Below are 21,076 nucleotides of genomic sequence, written 5' to 3'. Positions count from 1 at the left end.
CCACAGGGCAGATCTGTTATTCCTATTCCATGTACTACTGAGAGAGCTGTGACAAGGAGAAAGTGAACTCTTTTGCAGGCAATGTGTTTGTTGAAGATGAAAACACATTTTATAAAATGTAGGGGTTTTCCTGCTTCCAAGGAATTGTGCTCTACTGATACGTTGTGCTGTTCAAGAAGCCATAAAACTCTCCCACTATCTGCTTGACCATGTCGTAACAGTTGGAGAAGGTCTAATCAATACCACTGATTCAGGAAGGAAGCAACTTGTTATTTTCTCAAAAAAAGAAGGGATATGAGGTTGTTTTGAGACCCATAAACTTATACTGTACACTGTAATCGTCACCTGAGTTACTAAAATGTGAGTGGAACCCCAGAAAGCGTGGGCTTCAAAATATACTATGCTCAAACAAGATTTTCATAGAGAAAAGAATCGTGATCATGCTCAAACTAGGGCTGCCTAAAAATTAAAGCCATTTTTAAATTTCTGTTACAATTAAGTCTCAGATCAAACTGTTTACCTTTATCAATTAATTAATTTATCAGATTTTTTTTTTTGTGGGGCTTCAGGTGACAATTTTGATCCCCGTATACTTCAAACCATAAACTAAAATTTGTTAGCTCAGTGACCCAGAGAGTAATCAGGGGATTCTAATCTTTACATGGATTGTCTATAAAACTGGCTGCAAAAGCTCTGCATATTCCACAGAGGATAGGATTCAAATTCAAAACAATAGTCTGCCAGAAGCCCCTGTATTTCCCAAAGCTCTACAGAAGCACATTTAATAAAAACAGCAGTCAGGTTTAATGTTCTTATATATCCATTTCTACAGACTTTCCAGGAGTGCTAAAAGCAACAAAAGACTTAATTATTCCTGTTATTAGGGGAAAAAAAAGCAATCACTACTTTAAACTATCATTATATCACTATCACAAAGATAATATTTTATTTTTCACTAAAAAAAAATCTTTTGTTTATTCAATGAAATTAAAGGAAATATTAATTTAGTATCTTACAAGGTATAAGCCATCATAGTTTTCCTTTAGCTGTATATCTATATTAGTTAAATCTGGAGGTGGTGCAGCTAGAGCTAAAAAAGTACTGGAAAAAACTAGATAAATATGAGGGTTTGGGTACGTTTGGATTTTGTTTTATTGCTTTTTCCTCAAAGCAGGAACTAAAATAGTATGAGGTTCTACATCTGAAGATTAAAAGGGGGGAAAACCCCAACAAAGTAAAAAGGATTGCATCTCTATTACGCCTTTTCTGCATCAGGAGAATATCTGTGAAGTCTGTTGGTTTGGGGTTTTTCTAGCTTCTCATCTAGATTTATCAATTGAACATGTATGGCAAACAGAGAATCAGGACCACAGGGCTAAGCTTTTGAAAGCAGAGCCCCAGAAAGGTGCACAGACCTTTCTGTCAGCATAAGGGCTGGCACACATTTGTCTTTAACCTAATGTTGGAAGGCAACTCTGTAGGGGTACACCCAAACTGATCAACACCCAGTACAGACATCAGTGCTGCTGTAGCCTAGGCAATGCAGGTCTGCCTCAAGCAAACAGGTAACTACAGAGCAGAAGGTACAGTCTGCACAGCTTTGTAGCTTGCAAGCCACAAAATAAAACACAAACGTTTTTCATTCTATTTTTGTTTAATTTGAATCTTTTCTTTAGATTGGGACATAATGCTTTCTAAAATCTTAACAAGAATTGCAAATGAATGAAGAACTTTTTTTTTTTTAAATCTTATATAAATAAGAACAATACTAATATCAGGTGCATAATTAAAAACAGATTAACATTAAAAAAATTAAAAAAGAGACACTGATGAGTGTCAATACAATTATTTTAATGTTAATCAGTTTCTTGGTTAATAGCAATACCATGTATAAAATATAATGAACTACAAGAGAAGAGTACATATTCTTTGTGTTATAATCAACCTCATTCATAATAGCTAGCAAATAAGACTTACCTCCTTCTTGTGTTGTAAAGTTATGCTTTTTAGGTTGACTCTTAAGTTTTCTGTTTTGTTTGGAGTTTGTATATGCAGTCACCCATACAGAAACGTTGCTATAGGGTTCAGGTACGTTGAAAGTCCAGTGAGTCATGTTGATTTCTGTCTCCTTACAAAAAACTGAAAAATTAAATTAATTAATGAAATTAATGAAATCTATTTTATAAGCGCAGGAACTCTTACACTTCATCAGAGCTACCTAAAACCACTGTCACGTGTATTTCTATTTTAATTGCCTTTTACTTGGTTGCTTTGTCTTGCTTACTAATATTAAGTGAAGGCTCAGGAAGAGGAGGAAATATAAAACCACAAAAGGAAATACATATTTTCTTCTACATTCAGTCTGAGAAGGGGTTAGTAGAAAGGCGTCACTCTGCACACCGAGCAAGTCTGTACTGGTGTGGTGTGAGAGTTGTTGTGTGCTTTCAGTGGTGGCAAGCAGGAGAGAAAGGAATTGCAGGAGAAGCAACTTGAGCAAAGCTATTAACCCACACTGCAAATGGGGCTTTGGTGGCCTGGGAAACTGGGGAACAATGGCCTTCCCATATTTCCTTCTGGCTGATTCAGACGTGACCTCCCTGCGCCCCCACATTACTACCTTGGTCTCCCACACTGGCCAAGCCAAACCAATCACAGAAACTGGTTCATGGGGCTGCCACCCCTTTGGGTAGTGGTCAAATTCAAGGCATGGAGAATAGGAGAGATTATTTGTATCTGGGGAACACAGGACCATGACAGCCTTTGGTTCCTGTGGCAGTCCAAGTTTACATAACCTGCAGTATGTGAACAGAAAGGATGAATTAAGCCAGAGCTAGCTTAAACCTGACATATATTTATTATTATCAGGTTCTTCAATTTAAAAACCTCATTTTCCAGTCCTTATTTTGAAGAGAAGTTCACATCTGGAAAATGTGATCCCAGTGTAATGACTACAAAATTAACCATTTAAATGTAAGATGGCCTAGACGAGCATCTCTGAAAGGAGTGGTCATTTAGTAGAAGACAATCCTCTAGCTATACCTATCTAAACATGTATATACTAACTGCCATACTCAGGATCCCTTGCTTTTACATACATTCTTGTTACTCAGAAGGCAGGTCCTGGTCTTCTCAGAGAATATATTGACCAGTTATAGCAGCATTTTCTGAGACAGAGAGCACCATTCTGCAAACTGATCAGGCAACTGTCAGAACTAATACTTAATAAAAGAAAAACGAGAACTGAAGGTGACAGCGTTGTGTCCTGGCGTGGGAAACTGAATAATCTTAACTGAAGGTTCAACTGGAACAACCTCAAAGGAAAGAAATGTAAATGTTTGTTAAATAAAAAAAAAAAGCAGTTTTAAGAGATTCCAATATGGTTTGACAGTGCATCGTGCTTGGTGCCCTGTAATTATGTACATGCAATGAAGTATTTAACAGTGAGTATACTTACCTTGGCCATACACAAAGCATTGCACAAGGTAGCCATGTATGGGACCCTTTGAAGTGTTTCTGGGTTCCGTCCATGTAACATCTACATTTGTTTCACTAAATTTTACACCAAGGTTTTCCGGTGCTTCTGGAGCTGTTGGAAAAGAAAAATAACAATAATTAACAAAAAGTGAAAATGCAAATATTCCTCTTTTTACCTACTTTGATAAGTTACATTTCATCAGATACTAAAGCAAGATACCAAACAATGTGAAATATTTATCGTACTCTATTTCATTCCAAGAAATGATACATAAGTATAAACTGAGTATATGTAAAAGCATCATATTACAGCAATTTCATAAATTTAATTAATTCTGTATAAGGTGAATACAACAATATCATATATTATTAAAATTGTCAAAATTTCCAAATATTAACCACTGGTTTTATTCTCTTATAATTTTAACAAACCATGTGTTTGGCCTGCATTTTTACCTGCAGGTTACCTGATTTAGGTTGTTTTCTTTTTTAATTCAGAAAAATAAAGCTAAGCTATTTCCAAGGACGATGCTTTGGAAAAACATATCATTTTATATGGAGATATTCCTTGCAATTCTTCTATTATACCTTTCTTCAAATCAAGAATTTAAGACCTGTTTCTGACTAGGCCTGTACTTTTCCTTATATTTGGCCATGTTCTCAACCTCCAAAACAACAACAACAACAAAACCACAATTTCTGATAGGAGGAGAGAAAGGCATTGGACTGGAAGACTGAGGCTGGACCTGGAGAGGGAAATGAAGACTGTGACTGCAATCACAGAACAAACACAAGGGGAGGAGACCAGGAGGGAGGAGCTGGAGGAGAACCTGAGTGTGGCAGAGCATGTTTCTCAAAATACATCTTCAACAACAGGAAACACAGACAGTACGATTCATTGTAGGGGTTCCCAGAAATATGTGGAATGTAAAGTAAAAATAAGTATTACACTTACCACCATAATCTGTAGTTATGTTGAAGCTTTGGTTGGCAACCACATTTTTATGAAAATACATGGTTCCATAGCAGTTGTACACGCGGTTGGGTGATAAATGGCTCAGACTTTTACATGTCTTTTGATTTGGAGGTATGCAGTCTGGTGAATCTGTAGAGCTTACTGGATCTGTAGACACAAAAAGAGGTTGATCAATATTTTTTCCACAGTTCCAAAAGTGCATGGCCCCATTTTAACTGGGATTTTCTCTACCATATTTATTCAGTGTAATTTGCAATAAACTATCACAATATTCCAAACAGAAAAACGTACAGCCTGATCCAATGTACAATCCGGTCCAAGTTTTAGGTTCTTTTGAAAGCTCCTATGATTTGACTTTCTTAGAAAACAGGTTTCCCAGAGAAATCATAATATGTCATCAGAGTCTGTCAGAACCCTGGAATGGCTTCCTATCTCTTCAGTTCCCTGAAAGAGGAAATTTCCAGCCCCAGACATTCATCAGACATTTTTTTGGGACACTTGAGGACAGTCAGCATCCATATCTTTCCTATCACACCAGGTGCCTTTGAGCCAGCATCTCCTCACGCTGGCTGGCTCCAGGAGTAGAGAACCTGGACTCCCACCATCCAGGAGCCTGCACAGCCATTTGCCCAGGCAGCCTGCAAGGGATCAGCTCACAGCAGACTCACCAACTGCAGGATTTCCAAAATATGCAGCTCCCCATCAGACCTCCAAGCAGGACCTCAAAATCTCTAGAAGCCTCCAATCTGTGAAGCTGGTAAACTCAGCAAAACATCTGTCTGGGTTTGAACTTTCCCCAGATCTGCAGTGTGTGGGGATGGTAGTCCCCAAACTGCTGATACTGGAAATTCTAAACTACACTTCCCTCAAACTGGCACAATTAATTTAAATCTGCCAAAAGACTAAATCTGTCATCAAAAGACAACATCAGCATTGCTTTTAAAAATGAATGAATAGAAGTGACTTACCTGTGCAGACAGGAGTCACATCAGCACAGGCGAGTGAGTTACTCCAACATAACAATGCACATGTGCTGTTTTCTTTCTCAACTACAAAAGGTTCACTGTTGACTGAAACAGAATTAATATTATACATCACTGTGACATTGGCTATATTGATTCTTTAATAGTTTGCTCTTTTATATTTTTTTACTTGTTCTGCAATATAAAGAAACAATTGGCATAGTGTATTATACAAAGAATTTAACTTCCAGTGTAAATAGCAGCTTTGAAGTGGTGGGTGGTTTTGCTATTGCTTACTACACTGCATATGGTCAAGGTAGTTAAAGTTCCCTTTTCCCTTAACAATGAGAAAATTACATTTTTTATATTATATTTTAAGAAAATACTGAGGGGTTTTAATGTGCAACTTCAAAATATCTTGCAAATCAAGCACAAAGTATGAAAACCTTCTGTCTGATTCTCTGAAAAGAGACAAAAACAGATGCTGAAACCCAGGGAAGCTGAATGACAAAAAAAAGAACAGAAAACAAAACCAACTAAAAACACCACCAAAAAACCCCTGCTAAATCCTTTGTATATCTACCTGGTGGAACAGTAAGATAATTGTCTGGACAGGATTTAACTTGAACTGTATATCTCATGCATTTCTGAAGATTTACTGTGTAGGTGGTGGAATCTGCAGTTATTCTTTTGTTTTCCTCCACAATTAAATATTCTCTGGATATTGTGAGATTTCTCAGCTCAACGTCAGCGGTGTTATTGCTGTATTCTTCAATTATGCTGCTATCGATACCATCACCTAAAAGAAAAATAGCAAACAATGATTTTATGACAATTTTTAAAAAAGCATTTAATGTTTTATGGCACCCCCATGTGTTTTAAGAATCAGAAAATACTGAAAATTAGCTGCTCCTCATTCTTTATTTTTTTTTATTTATCTTTTACTTAAGAAAAATGTTTAGTCAAAACAGAAAATTTCCTTAGTAAAATATTCTTTTCAATAATTCTCTAGTTAAGGAAACTAAAAATTAAAAATATATGCATTCCAGAAATAGATTTACTTTCATTTAAAATGTTAGATCAAAGTGAAATACTTTGTTTTGAAATGTTAGATCATTTGTTTTTGAAACACTGTTTCATTTGACATATATTTCACATTTTCCTATTCAAAGCACTTCAGAACCATCTAGTAAATAATGGCTATAGTCTATTCTTGAAAATTAGAGAGTCCTGTAATTCTGAAGAGAGATAAATCAATGCCTAAGCTTTAGTTCTACAGGACTTACGAATTGCAGTTTGCACCATGTGATTATCACATGATGGGGAAAAACTAGAGAGAGCCTAGTGGGATGAAGTAGATCAGTTCTGCAGCCCTGATATCAACAGCTTAATGCAGGGCAATTCGACAGAACTGTAAGTGGAAGTAAGAAGACTAGAATTGTTAATAACTTTATTCCTACTTCTTCCAGAACTGGAAGACATTTTATAAAATAACCCGAGATGCTAACTGATTAGTTTTTTGTTTTCTTTGCCTTTTTTTTTTTTTTACTACTTTATCAGCTTTACCAATTTTCTGCATTTGACTTTACTTTTTGGTCACATTTCAAGACTGAGGGATAATAAGAAGTTTGATTCTTACCACAAGGTAATGAAGTTGTCACTGTGGTTCCTATAAGAAAAGAAAACAAAATGAAGGTCTATCTTACTGGGCTTGTTTTTTTCCACAGAGGACTGGAGAAAGGTGACCAATACTGTCCCAAACTCTTCATTAAATATATTCAACACAAGCAAACTTATTTAGCACTCCTCTCACATTTGAAATAGGGAAGAGATCATCAGCTATACATAACCCCATTTTTTAACTAGTTATTTTAGAGATCATGTGTCTTTCAAAATTTTCCAATGACATCACTGAACTGGAAATCAAACTGGTTTTATTAATATTTCTGAATACAAAGTTACACAAGAATATTCCAGAATCGCACATTCTCATAGCAGTATGATAAGCTATAGCAGTTTTCCAGGATATGTATGGTATGGAACAGGTAACTAAACACTATAAAATGTCACTAAAGAACAAAATTTGCCTACTTTTTGCACTGCCACTCTTACCTTTGGAAAGAAATTGATACAACAGTACAGATCATTTTACAATAATTGTTACACTAAGGTATCCAAAAGAAATTATGAGCTTTATGGTATTTAGAAAATCTGTACAGAATATCTTCAGCCTGAAAACAGTGACTTAAAATATCCTAAGGCATAAATATTACCAAAAGAGACTGATATCTAATTTTTTTTTGTAGAAGATAGGCCATAGATTTGCCTCGCCCAGGCTGTGACTCACCTGGCTGAATAGTGGCCCTCATGAGAGGGCAAACTGAGAGGATCCATTGTAGAGTTACCAAGACTGTTAGAGGCAGAACACTCACAAATAAAAGCTAGCTCAGTTTGTGAAAGAGCAGACAGCAGCCTACAGCTGCTTGGAGGGCAGTTAAAAATGATGGTAAGAGTCCAGCTCCTGGATGTACTTTCCTCAAGCACACACACATATTTTACTGACCTGAGTAATTCCTTACAGCCCAAACGCAATTATAATGTGTGTAAGTGCTTGCATCATTAGATCCCAAGAAAATACTACTGCTGTGTGAAACAAAAGGGAAGCCACCAGAAAACAGAGAAGCACAGAGATCTTGGATGTATTCACACTTTTTTGCTGCTTGGGCAAATTTCTGTGAATAACAAGAGGAGTACTGACACAGTAATTGACAGATTTACCCCCCTACTAGGTGCCACTGTGTGTAAATGATTTCTATTTTGCACTCGCTTGACAAGTAGCAAATCTGATATCTTTAATATTACTCATTAACTATTAATAAGATTCCTAAAAACACCCTTAAGTTTAATGCAGCTGTATGCCTAATTTATATGCTTAGGTTTGATAACAGAAATCCAAAATGAATTGCCTCATTCTAGCACATTTTCTGTGTTTCAAGCATCACAGTTGTGGTAACTGAGTGCAAGTTTGTCACCTATTGTGTGAGTGGGGGTGATCCCAGTGTTTGCTGGCGTGCTGACTGGTGAGGTGGTGCTGTGCAAGGATGTTGAATTGTAATCATCTGTAAGGAAATAAACAACATATCAGCATTAAAAGTGAAATTCATTCTTTCATATGGCTCTGTCATCAGAAATGTCTTATACCACAGCCCTTCCCTGCCTTTTTTCCATAGGCAATTTTTGTAACTTGGAGAAGAGTGCTGAAAGAAAAGTGATGTCAGCATAGAAAATAAAACAGAAAATTGGTATTTAAAAAGGAAACAAATTTTTAGGAGTATATCACTTACAAATGAATTTTCTGATGTACAAGAACCATTTTTGTTTTGTCGTTATTCAGGCATAATCCACGATGGAGTCAACATGAAAAATGGTGTTACAATTTGTGAACTGGGAAAAACTAAAACATTTTGCTATATTCTTACAGTAAAACACAATTATGATTAGTGCTTGTGTTCTTTCAGAAACAAGAACCCTTGTAGTGCTCATTTGCCAGATCATGCATCTTGCTCACTATATTACTTACTATATTTCAATATTTATCCCCCTGCTTATAAACCAGAGACAGGTTTCTATATTCTTTTTCAGGCCCATTCCTATTGCTCTTGCATTGGCAGCAGCCTTCTTGACAGCAGCTGGCATTTTGATACTGCTGTGACGACTGCAATACTTGGCCCTCAGATACCAGATCCTGGAAATAATCCTGGTATTGTCACTGTGCCAAATTGCAGGCACCTTTTCTATCTGCTGAACCATAAGCTGGAAAAGGCTACCTTGATGTTGAACTAAGTTTTCCCCTACAATTCTGAGAGCAGGGAGTGGCATCTAAAGGAAGACAGCAAACCTGATGAAGGACTCTTGGAGGCAATGGGAGTGCGTGTGGTGAGGGCAGCAGTGCTGTCGTGTGGTGGATTGCTGAGTTCCGTGGCAGGGGTGGAGCCTGCGTGCGTGGACAAGTATGTGCTGTCTGCAGGAGAGACACCTGTGGTGAGAGGGACAGCAGTTTCGTTAATGCTTCGAGTCTGCCCGGCCAAGGAGGAACACAAAGCTGTCCACGACACAGGGCACAGTGCTGGAGCACTCGCACACTGAGAATTTGTTAGTAAGCAAAGGCACACTGAACACTCAAAGTGTTAAGGGGTCCAACCGGTGTCAGATGAACATCCAATGAGTATAACCCTTTTTGGTGCTGATTGCACCTCCTTCATGCTAAATGCTGTGTTTTAAAATATACTCAAATGCATTACTCAAAACCAGACTTATCTGTTATTCTTGCCTATTGAGACTACATATTTCATTTAATGAAGTGAATGAAAATGCGTTATACACCCTGGGAAGTAACCATGTGTGGGCAAAGGAATGAAGAAATTATCAGGAAAAAAAAAATTCAATGCAGTTCTGTCCATGTAAATAAGGTTTCTTACCAGGTGTGGTCATTGTTGTATCTTCTCCTGAAAAAGAGAAAGAGAGAGAGAAAGTGTAAATTAAACTTTCAAGGAATTAAACATAGTCATATGCCAAAAATATGAAAAGACATATTCCTTCCTTCCAACTATCAGCTGATCTTTCCCTAGGGAATTATTCATTCTTAAGTAATATTTATTGGATGTAGCAACAACCAGACCTCCTAAAATATCAAGCATATGATCATAGAATCACAGAATGGCCTGGGCTGGAAGAGATCTTAAAGATCACTTAGTTCAAACCCCCCTGCCATGGGCAGAGAAGCCACACAGTAGATTAGGTTGCTCAGGATCCCATCCAACCTGTTCTTGAACAATTCCAGGAACAGGGCATCCACAACTTCTCTGGGCAACCTGTTCCAGTGCCTCAGCACCCTCATAGTAAAGAATTTCCTCCTAACATCTAATCTAAATCCTTCATCTTTTAGTTTGAAACCATTCTCCCTTGTCCTATCACTATCTGTCCACACAATAAATCATTCTCCCTCTTTTTTATAAGACCCCTTTAAGTACTGGAAGGCTACAATCTTTTACTAATTTTGGGGATTATAAAATTCCACTTTGACATAAGAATCCTGAAATCCATCCCCAAAGTTCCCTCCGGACATATCCTTTTAACACAGCCTGCTATGTTTTCAGCAAGGAACAAACTCACTTGTTCATACACTCTTTGCTGGGACTGTTCCATAAACTTTCAGCCACCTGTTTTTCTCTTCCTTTCTCCTCTCTTTTTCTACTAGTTCTTTCCCACTATATTTGTATCTTGGATTGTTGTTTTTTGTTTTTTTTTTTCCTGTGGCACATGTGTTTTTCAGAGAGTACTTCCCTGTTTATAATTTCTCTGTTACTTCAGCTTCCCTACACGGCACTTCACAACTGCTATAGTTCTACTCTTCTGAAAATAAACTCCTTCAGCCTTTAAAGCAAAAAATCAGGTTTATGTGAAAAACTGCAATACTTATAAAAGATACACGTTCTGTTGCCCTGTTCATGTGCCAGCATCAAAAGCGTGTCTGATGTCATCTCTGACACAGAAGATCAACACAGGCAGATCTCCTGGAACTCCTAAGATTTTCTCCTTATCGACCCAAAAGCAGCAGCAGAGGTGTAGGCTGCTCAATAGCCACCATGGATTGTGCACTCTGCGTGGACAGTTCAGAAGACCAACAACAGCCACTAAAAAAACCCACCACCAGTGACGATAAAGTCACCTGTTGACAGTGAGCGATTTCTTTGTGCTCAGAACTGTCATGAAGTGTGTATAAGCTATGATATGAATATGAATGTAAACAAAAGCTAATGTCTTGTAAATATTTTTCTAGTGAGCAGTTGAATTTCCTGTGGACTGCAGGTTATTCAGGACCTCTTACTACAAGTTAAAATTTGGAAAAAGTTGGTAGCCTGATATCCTACAGAAAAAGTAGCAACAGAAGTCAAATGAAGCTCAGCTAAAAACAGTGATGCAGACCCAGATATTTCTTTCTTTACAGAAGTGGGGAGAGGTGTTGCCTAAAATTTGATCCATGACATGAGGACATGGTTTGCCTACGTTTTGCCTGGAATCATATGAAACTGTCAAAATAAAGTTCCTCTTACTTGTAAGAGTATAATATCTAAAGAAGCAGTAGACAGAAAACAGACTGAATAACGTGGGTTTAGAAGCCACTGTATTAACAGGTCTAATATGTTAATTCATTCTCCATTTATTCTCCATTGAAACACAGACCACACATACTTTTCAAAGCTACAGAATGTTAGCAGATCTCCTAACATGAGAGATGTTACAGATAAGAAACAAAAACGTAGCTGATCTTTTGAACTATCAATGTACTTTCAGCATTTGAAATCTCCTGTCTGGAACATTTCTTTACAACAATTGCATAATCTAACTATATATATTAAAATGCCAAGGAACCTTGTAAATCTAGCATTTATATAATTTCATATTTGTTCTGGGCAATTAATTTTCAATGCATTTTCACTTTTTTTTCTAAAATTCAGTGTTTGAAAACTGGCAGTTTTTTACTCTAAATTCCATAATGAGTCTGTTTTCAAAGTTGAAGAATCAATTATTCCCCCTCCTTTCCAAATCTTATTCTGGTTCAGCACATCAAATATACCTCAAGCCAAAAATTAACTTTCTGTGAGCATCTACACAGATCAACTTTCACTTAAAAAACTCTTCCAGGAACAGAATACAAGAAGTTTCAGAAAAAGTCCTAAATTAAACTCTGCTCAGAGATTAGTGAAACATTCAGAAATACTTTTCAAGCTATTTACTGATCTCTGATGCAAACATAATGGAGACACAAATACACATACATCAAAATTCCCTCTTCCAAGTAGTGGGCTCATAAGCTTGTCACAGTGTTGTTTCTGGATGCCTCATTCACTTCCTTAAGATTTCTGTGAAAGTAATTCTCTCCATCCTCTCCCTTGTAAAGTTAAGATTAATGCTACTATCTTAAATTTAGTGTGAGGCTTATTGCTTACTCACAGTGACAGATGCTAAATGTTACACATAATCATGGAACTCGAGGTTAGAAGTGACCTCAAGAGATCATTTAGTCCACCTGCCTTGGTCAGACCAGGGTCTTAAAACAGTTTGGAATAGTCCTAGATTGCCCTTTTTCCCCCCTCCAACTAAGCATGGGCATTTTTTAGCAGAATGTCATGGCAATTTTACGTCCGTCTAAGCACTTTAAAAGTCTCCTGCTCTTCTGTGATTCTATTCTCTGATATGCTTTATTATAGCAATGGAATAGGATGCAGTTGAAAAGAATTCAATAGGTGGCACCAGAACACTAAAAAATCCTCTCAAGCAGCAAAGCAGGTACATTTCCCTGTGTAACCTTACTGAGAGATACTGGGTTAAATGAAGGAAAATAAAGAAGGATCCCAATACAGCAGACTCTGCTACTCCAAGATTAGAAGGTATGTTGCTACAATTAGTTTATTTTTTAAAAAATGTCCCACAGCACAGACAAATATGTCTGAGCTATGCCTGAGCTAAAAATGTTAAACTCGAAGACAAAACTGTCTGCTCATGTTTACGTTCTAAAACATAACTCTGGAAGATTGAAGGCTGCAATCTAAAAATATCTTTTAAAATGTAATAAGGATATCCAACCCTGCAAAAAACATGCTGTGCACTATGAAAGCCTGATGATTACCAAACTAATGAAGTTTGTATGAGTTTAAACAGGATGCTTTTCTCAAAATTTAAACTGCATCCAGCCATAAGACCTTTTGAAAATAAGATGTAGATAATCCAAGTAGGAGAATTAGAGCATATACTAAGTTCCTACTACTAAAGGAACTTTTCTAAACTTCCCTTTCCCTCCTCCTGATTTGGACACCAGTTGGTTCCTGCTGACTTGACTGAAAGATTTGCAACCCATGAGTAACGTTTGAGCAGATCTGGCCGTAAGCAGGTGCCCTGGAAAAAGATATAATCAGCACATCCCACAGGCAGATGGGAACCTGGCTAATGGCTTTCATTCCCTTTCCCCTCTGGCTACCAGTTGGCAGACAGAATGCAGCTGCTGGAAGAAAGAGAGGTTTTAGATGAAATGACAGGCTGCCAACAAAATACACCTAAAAATGAATGAGCTGACCACTCTCTGCTGAAAGCTCAAAGACACACAGGCCCTGTGAGTGAAACATGGGACTACTGCATTATGAAGAAACCTTTCAATGTTCAACAAGAAGAGAAAATGGAAAAACTGTGAAAGGAACCAGGCCACTAAAAAAAAAAAAAGTCTATCACTTCAAAGCCCTGGGACAGCAGGCTGTCTGGGTCATATTTGGGAGTACAGGAGCTGCTACATCACCTCTGCAGTACTGACTGCACCCACTACACTGAACTGTGGTCACACTAAGTCCAATCATATAAAGAGACAACTTGTTGCTGCCCTCTCAGGAAAATGCTTTCCACTTGGCAGGATCAAGCGACTCAGCAGGATACAACTCGGCCCTAGAATGTGTTAAAAGACACTGTATTTCGAGAAAGTCCAGGGTCTGATCTTCTCAAGGAGAAGGAAGTGCCAGCACATATTTCCTGTGTGTGACGTTATTATTAACTCAAACTCCAGCTGATAAGATGGAAATACTGTTGAATTGGCATTAAGAGCCCAAAAATGTTATCATGTTTATAGGTGCAAAAATACATTAGCTGATGACATGGAACATGCCTTTTAATTCCATTCTGCTGCTTAATTTGCACAGTGAGTAAAATGGACCCAGTTTTGTCTTTCCTGCTGGGCTGGGCAGGGGACTGCGCTTGCATGATGATAGCTCAGGCTGTACCCTCTGAGCACAGGATTGCTTCAGGATTGCATTCCTTGGTACACACAGCATAGAGAAGTGTGGAAAGGAGGATGCCTCTTCTAATAGTGCATTTGGTGTTTTATCTAGCGTGGTACCATACCAGCTGGCTCTTCACATCCAGCTGTACTCCGCGTGTCTTTGCCAGAGCTGGGAGGGGGCAGAGGAAGTAATCCTTCCTCTCAGCCTGCTGTCTGTAAAACAGTTGGCAGCTGGGTTTTGCTGCCAGGAAAAATGCTTAGTGATTCTGCAGAGCTGCTGCCCTTTTCCCAGGATCTCTCCAGCCTTTGGCATATTGGACAGACCACAGCAACCCCCACCAGGCAGCATTTTACACCAACAGCTTGTGTAGGTCCAGATTCTGTCTTCCCTCTTTCTACAGCTGAACAGCGCTGTTTCAGCAGGGTCAGGGCTCTTCACATCTGCACAGAACGCAACAGGATGTGGTCTACTTGTTCAGATGGAGTAAAGCTCTTTGAGGGGGTCTTCTAGCAAACAGCACAGACACTGCAGCTCCACTGCAAGCCAACACTAAATCGTAAAAAAAGAACAGTTCCTGGTGGGAGGTGAAGGGGTGAGTAAGGCAAGGAGCCTTACAAACTGCTGCCAGCTGCCCTTCTTTGATTTATTTTTAAACTTCAAGTGGGATAGGATGTAATTCACACCTACTTTAAGGCTCCCATGTGCTACCAGAACCAGCTAAGGAGACATTAAAGTAAATGAGCATCAGGGCCAGAGATGTTACTGCTTCTTTTTGCTGCAAACACAAAATAAAGGGATCCATTGCTACTTTATAAACAAATCTGGGCAGACCTAAGAATAGATTAGCAAACACTTAAACATCTGAGTAATTCTACACCACAGAGGACCCCTCAAATTTTATACGTGGGATCACGTGTGCTGAAGTGCTTTCATAATCACAGACTGCAGAATTACACTTTATCACTGTCTCTGGGCAGCGGAGGTGGGGGGAACCCAAATCTGTTCCCAGTTTCTGGACAAAATGCTGCTTTTTGAAAACTGATTTTAAAAATGCCATATAAAATTCATATTAAAAATATGTGAAATTTTGCATGCTCTGAGTCAAAAAAATAAACTACTCATTTGAATTTACAGTGTAGAATTTTCTCATGTAACTGGGAGAGCCCTAAAAAAACCCCACTCTTGTGGTCATTTAAGATGCAGCCATCAAATCACTTCAAAGTTATCCATAATCTAATTGGTAAAAGTCTTCATAGCCCTACAGCAATCATAGGAATTAGAACTAAATAAATATTATAATATCTTTCCCACAGGCAATATTTACGATATTTATTTTCACCAGAAATTAAGGATATAATCTTGGAACAGTAAATTTTAATTTAACAAAACTCAAAAATTATCTGATTGAGAAATGCCAATTGTTTCCTTTTGGCGCCAGGATGTAACATCCATTCTGACTCTTCACAATGATAATTAAAATAGTTTTCATTTGATTTCTCAAAATATTTCCTTTCGTACAAGTTCATAGCAACTCCTTAACACACTGCACTGTTGCCTCAGAGCCTGATCCTGACATTCTTTCCTACCACCTTTAATCTTTGGTTAAAACGTGTCTGGGGAGTCAAAGGCCTTATTGTTCCCAAGACACGTGCCAGGGCTCAGACCTGATTTGCACTGAGGAAGCCTTGGCTCGTCCTGCAGAGCACAGTTCAGGAATAAGTGCAGGCCTACACTACAGCTAATGTGATATTATGGTTTTTGTGAACACTGACCTCCGAAATTAATGCTTGCTCTATGACCCTCTCCAGGACCCTCTCCACCTTCCAGGACTGGAGTTATCTCTATCCTTCTCTATTTCAGAGTCGCCTATAAGTGTTAATCAGCATTTACAGCAATGGAGAAGGCGAAAAATTCAAATTAACCAGCAATCAAGTACAAGGGCAGCAGCCAGAAGAAAGAGATGGAATTAAGAATTTATAGCTGATAGATACAAGGAGGAACATAACACAGCAAGATCAGGAGAGAGGAGGAAATACAAACATCAAAGTTTGTCAGCATTCATCAGCTAAAACAAATTAATACCAGTTATAACTTCTGCTAACATACTGAGCCTGTCTTAAGAAAAGGGTGACAAAAAAAGCACAAGAAAAATCCTGAAATAATATTTTTTCTCAGCTAAACTGAAGTCAAATGAAATATTTCTGATCACTTACAAAAGGTAATTTTCTGGTTCTGATTATGCCAAATAAACATAAGAGTTTAATTTTTCCAGAGAAAAATAAAAACACAGACTAAACCAGACATTTCCATCAAGAAATATTTACTTCATGGAAGCAACAGTTGCTACCAATGATACCTCGAATTTCTCAAAACCATAAACCTGAAGTAGAACAAACCCCAAAAGCAGCAAATCAAGTCCTTTCTCCCATGTACACAGTTCTTGCAAACCTAAAATAAACGTGTAGGAATATTGTGTACTTAGCAGGCAGAAGGAAGGCTTTCCTATCAATTGCACTATACTTTAAATGACATCCTCAGTCTTCATAGGACGACTTTAACTGCAGTAATCCACTCATAGAACTATAGCTAACGACACCTTTGCAGCTCTGTGGTTTCTCTCATGTTGCTTTACTTCTGCCTTTCTTATACAGAACCCTACTCAAAAGGAAGAGGGTGCAGCTTACTGCGGTTTAGAGCTTAAGTGCTTCCAAATGGTGAAACTGAGTTACCATAGCACCCACATGCTCAAGCAATCAGACCTATCTTAGTGCTAAACCACTTCTCTAGTGCACTCATGAAATTTCCCTATTAACCTCCTTTTCACCACATTTGCATGTGTAATTATTTTTAGTTGTACAAGTTCATTAATATGATGCCGGGGGGGGGGGGGGAATCTTTGGGATAAAGTCCAGGCTGCTTTACAGGGAATACTTGTCACCATGCAAATTGTCTGCAAGAGAGGAGAATATCAAGCCCTGATGTAACAGTTACTGCCAATATGAAACACCGGCTACTATCCCCAGCCATTAAGAAACACCTGTACATGAGGAATGGAAGATGTGATATTTGCTTGGCAATTTTGTGCTGCACACAAAAGAAAAACTGTGTTAATATTTGCTTTGCCCTTTATATATTTTTAGTATTTGTGCACACACAAAATCATGAGCCAGATCCACGCTGTTACCATGCTAAACCTGTCTGCTCCCCAGTTCCTAACTTTAGTCATGATTTTTCTAGCTCTTTTCCCACATCTACCATGAACAGAAAGAAACACTTGCTCCACAGTGTTCTTCTTAGTTATACAGACAGGCTGCTTCTAGATTTGCTGAATGGGTATTGTTTATGGCAAGCAGAAGGAGGAAAAAACTTCCAGCTATTACAATGCCCTCACAATTCCTGCTCCCATGTTTTTGCAATTACCAGCTCTATTAGTCCCGGGGAGCTATGGAGGACAGCTGAAGGCAGCTCAGTTCTCAAGAGTTTTGATCAGAAAAAGAGGCTACAGCTGAGAAATGACTGTGATAAAGTGAGTGTGAGGTAGGGGCAAATTTCTTCATCTCAGAATTTTTCATTGGACCATGGCTTATTCAAATATCTGACTTGCTTCTCTGCATCTCAGAGGCAGATATCTCTGAGCTCTTTCAAGATTAAAGCATTATCTCGTTTTGTAATCTTCCTAATTGCATATTGCCTTTTATGTAATTTTGCCAGCAATCGAAAATGGGTCCCTTGCTCTAAAAAACAGAAACAACTTGAAAATATCTCTCTAAATTACCTTTAATCAGCTCAAACTTCAAACCATAAACAGTTTAGTACCATATCAAGAGTGAGGGATGGAACTAGATGATCTTTAAGGTTCCTTCCAACCCAAACCTTTCTATAAGTCTATGATTCTAGGATCAACATTTTAGCCACTGACAACATAAAGCCTGTTGAAACCAGAAATATCTTCTGTTTGCTAGAGACCTATTAGCATGAAGTCTTTGCATCAACAGCTCTGTGCTTAGTGGGAGCATTATGTCAGTGAGGACTCTAATCAGTGATTTTCAAAAAGATTCAGCCAGTGCTTTTTAAAAAGAAAAGAACGTTTCTTTCAAGAAATGACATCTGCCTGTGAGTTATTCCTTTTAGAAACAGTATTTTTCTCTGATCCTCTGCTATGTTAAAAACCCAAACAAAAATAGCTAACTGGCCTGGAGGAGCTGAGGGAGGGGGGTAAACAGTTGATATTCAGCTGCTCTGAACATCTCTATCTCCAATTGACATCACCTGGATTTGCAAATACTTAGCTGTCCTACAAAATGGGATCAAAACACAAACAAAAATGGAAAGAAAACACATAGGCTCTGAAAAGACACTTTAACATTTCATTTGAGCTTTTTTTTTTTCCTGGTAACCTTAGATACACATTGCATTCTGAGCCAGTAAAAGTTTTAGATGAAAGTCTGAATTTCAAGGTCAGGTTTCATATCTTCATTTCATATTATTTATTATGAAGAATTATCAGTATTCTTCAATGTTTGAGTCAGACAAATTGAAAAAAAGGAAAGAAACATTTCCAATGTTACAAAATAAAGATTAAAACAAAAACAACCAAGCAAAAAAGCCTATTCTACAAACAGGATCCCCAAACAACATTCTAGTGCTGTGCAAATTCATAAATCCATCCTTCTAATAGCCTCTAAAAACTTCTTTGATTGCTATGTATTGCATATTTTTTAATGATAAAGGACATATAAATGTACCACAGCAGTGCCATGGCTTCACCTTGACTGAGGGCTGAGGGCAGGGCAAGCGGGCTGAGTGCTGGCAAACAGTCTCATTCCAGCAGCATCAGAGTGTGATGAACAACAGAGCAACAACCCACCAGAGAGCAACACTCAGTGTTGCCGCAAAGGGGTAGTGGGGTCTTCCTGAGGGCTGCTCTGACAGCACCTGACTATGAAGACCCTCAGCAGTGCACTGTTCCCACAGTTCTTCTGCTCACAAAGGTGAAGCTCCCACTAATTCAGTACTGCTACAAAAATTATACTTTTCAGACAGCACTGTGAATATAAAATTTCTGATACTCCTAGAAGATGGCAAATGGCTCAAAGGAGTGTTGCTCTGAGGACTGCAGTGACATTTGGTGCTACTGAAGCAACTCTGTTACAGAGCCAAATGCTAGGGCTGGAGTCAGGTGCTGTCTTTGATGAGAACAGGTTCAAATGAGCACACTGGAGTCAGAGTTAAGATCTGAGTGAGGATCTGACTTTATCTACTCACAAATTTAAGTTTTAATTGAATTCTATGATGATCAGTTCAGGGTTAAAGAAAACTGGCTAAAGAAAACTAGCTGCTTTATTCCATAGCAGACTAATGCATGTGCCATTGCTCTGTACCTCCAGTGCACAGTGCTGGGTTTTACTGTGCTCAGTTACTCTGCCTGCACAGCCCCAGCCTTTGAAAGATTCTTAAGTGCCACAGAAAGGCACAAATCAGAATAAAGATGTGGCACAAAAATTTCCTTTTCCAGTGATCTGTCATTTTTATTTCTACAACTTCTTGCTCTGAGCTTAACAGGACCCTCAGCAGTCCCTTTGCTCCCTGAGCTGAAGTCCCAGCCTCACATCTCCAAGCAGCAATGCTCTAAACTATCCTGCTAGTCTCAGTCATCTCCTATGACCCAGATTTCTTCCAGCATGAAGAGAAGATCCTAACCAGCACTGGCTGATAGACAACTAGCTTCTGTTTCTTGAAAGGATAGAGAGCACAGAGGGAAAAAAATCACGCAGCTCAGTGGAGAACTGTTCCCATACCAACTCTGCCTGCTGGGCAGCTTCCTTGCCTTCCCGGGGCTGCCAGCTGCACCCAGCAAACTCTCTTTGTTTCAAGGGAGAGTGATTTTACTTGGCTACTATCCTCCCTTTTTTTTTATTTTCCTCCAGACATTCAGGTCAAACATGATCAGAACTGAATATCCTTCATCAAATATGCTACTGAAAAACATTTCTGCTACTCATAAAATATTGTGACAAACAGTATTCACTGACCAACAGCTAAATCAACTGCATGCTTGCTAGGGTACAATTTAAAATGCAGTAATATTTAAAATGGGGTAATATATACACACAAAATGTTGACAGGAAGCATCATGTAAAGGTCAGATTCTACCACGATTACTTATTCAAAAATCATTTGAAAAGTAAATCATTCAGTGAAGCATATAATTATTTTTTAGAAAACTGTCTGTTAAAACTTATCAATCAGTTTTTATTGAAAAGCAGAAATTACAATTATTTAATCAAAATTTCTTGTACTCAGCCAGAATGAGAAAAGCTGGGACTGTGACCAAGTCCTACTCAGGGATTCCACTTTTTAGTTACGTACTGCATGAGTGGTTGGATGTACCCTTCTTTTCTGTGCCTGTGTAACATCCCATGCAAAGTGGAGATAGTGGCATATTGCAATTAGAAATCCATTTAAAATTATGAAGTTTGCAGACAAGGGATCTGAAAGTGACATAAAGAAATATGCTCACATCTGTCTGACTGCATAACCAGGAACAGTCATAGGGCTACAATGTGAGAAACTCCTAGAACTGGAGCTCCCCAGAGGGCTGTGCACACACAAACCAAAGCCTCCTGCTATCTCCAAATCTTTGCAAAACCTGAGCTCTATCCCTTCAGGGAAGTTGAGCCGGCACTATCAAGAAGGGGCCTGTATTTCATGTCGCGTCAGAAGCAATCATGAACAGATTTCAGAAGAGAGATGAGTACACACAATTCCTCCTGAATTCAATAAAAAATGTTAAGTGAAAGTGATTTCTTGAACCCCTTTCCTTTTTTATGTTTCTTTTG

General features: G+C 38.3%; 1 protein-coding gene across 5 annotated transcripts in view; it reads right to left on the bottom strand.

Annotated features, from left to right (window-relative positions):
- PTPRC (protein tyrosine phosphatase, receptor type C) overlaps positions 1 to 21,076 on the bottom strand; it is a 70,911-nt gene that overhangs the window by 17,581 nt on the left and 32,254 nt on the right. For 2 of the 5 annotated variants that reach the window (XM_027666116.1, XM_027666115.1), the window contains 9 exons: positions 9,891 to 9,917; positions 9,311 to 9,448; positions 8,445 to 8,531; positions 7,052 to 7,081; positions 5,996 to 6,211; positions 5,419 to 5,520; positions 4,430 to 4,597; positions 3,455 to 3,586; positions 1,978 to 2,139 (listed from right to left, as the gene is read on the bottom strand). In XM_027666116.1, the coding sequence (XP_027521917.1) occupies positions 1,978 to 2,139; positions 3,455 to 3,586; positions 4,430 to 4,597; positions 5,419 to 5,520; positions 5,996 to 6,211; positions 7,052 to 7,081; positions 8,445 to 8,531; positions 9,311 to 9,448; positions 9,891 to 9,917 (1,062 nt within the window). The remainder of the gene's footprint in view (positions 1 to 1,977; positions 2,140 to 3,454; positions 3,587 to 4,429; positions 4,598 to 5,418; positions 5,521 to 5,995; positions 6,212 to 7,051; positions 7,082 to 8,444; positions 8,532 to 9,310; positions 9,449 to 9,890; positions 9,918 to 21,076) is intronic. The other 3 variants (XM_027666117.1, XM_027666118.1, XM_027666119.1) reach the window with 3 other exon arrangements.

Source organism: Corapipo altera, unplaced genomic scaffold (genome assembly GCF_003945725.1).
Source record: "Corapipo altera isolate COAL_440 unplaced genomic scaffold, ASM394572v1 119, whole genome shotgun sequence".
NCBI lineage: Eukaryota > Metazoa > Chordata > Aves > Passeriformes > Pipridae > Corapipo > Corapipo altera.
The sequence above is the reverse complement of the archived record's forward strand: the minus strand, read 5'-3'. Positions and strand labels throughout refer to the sequence as shown.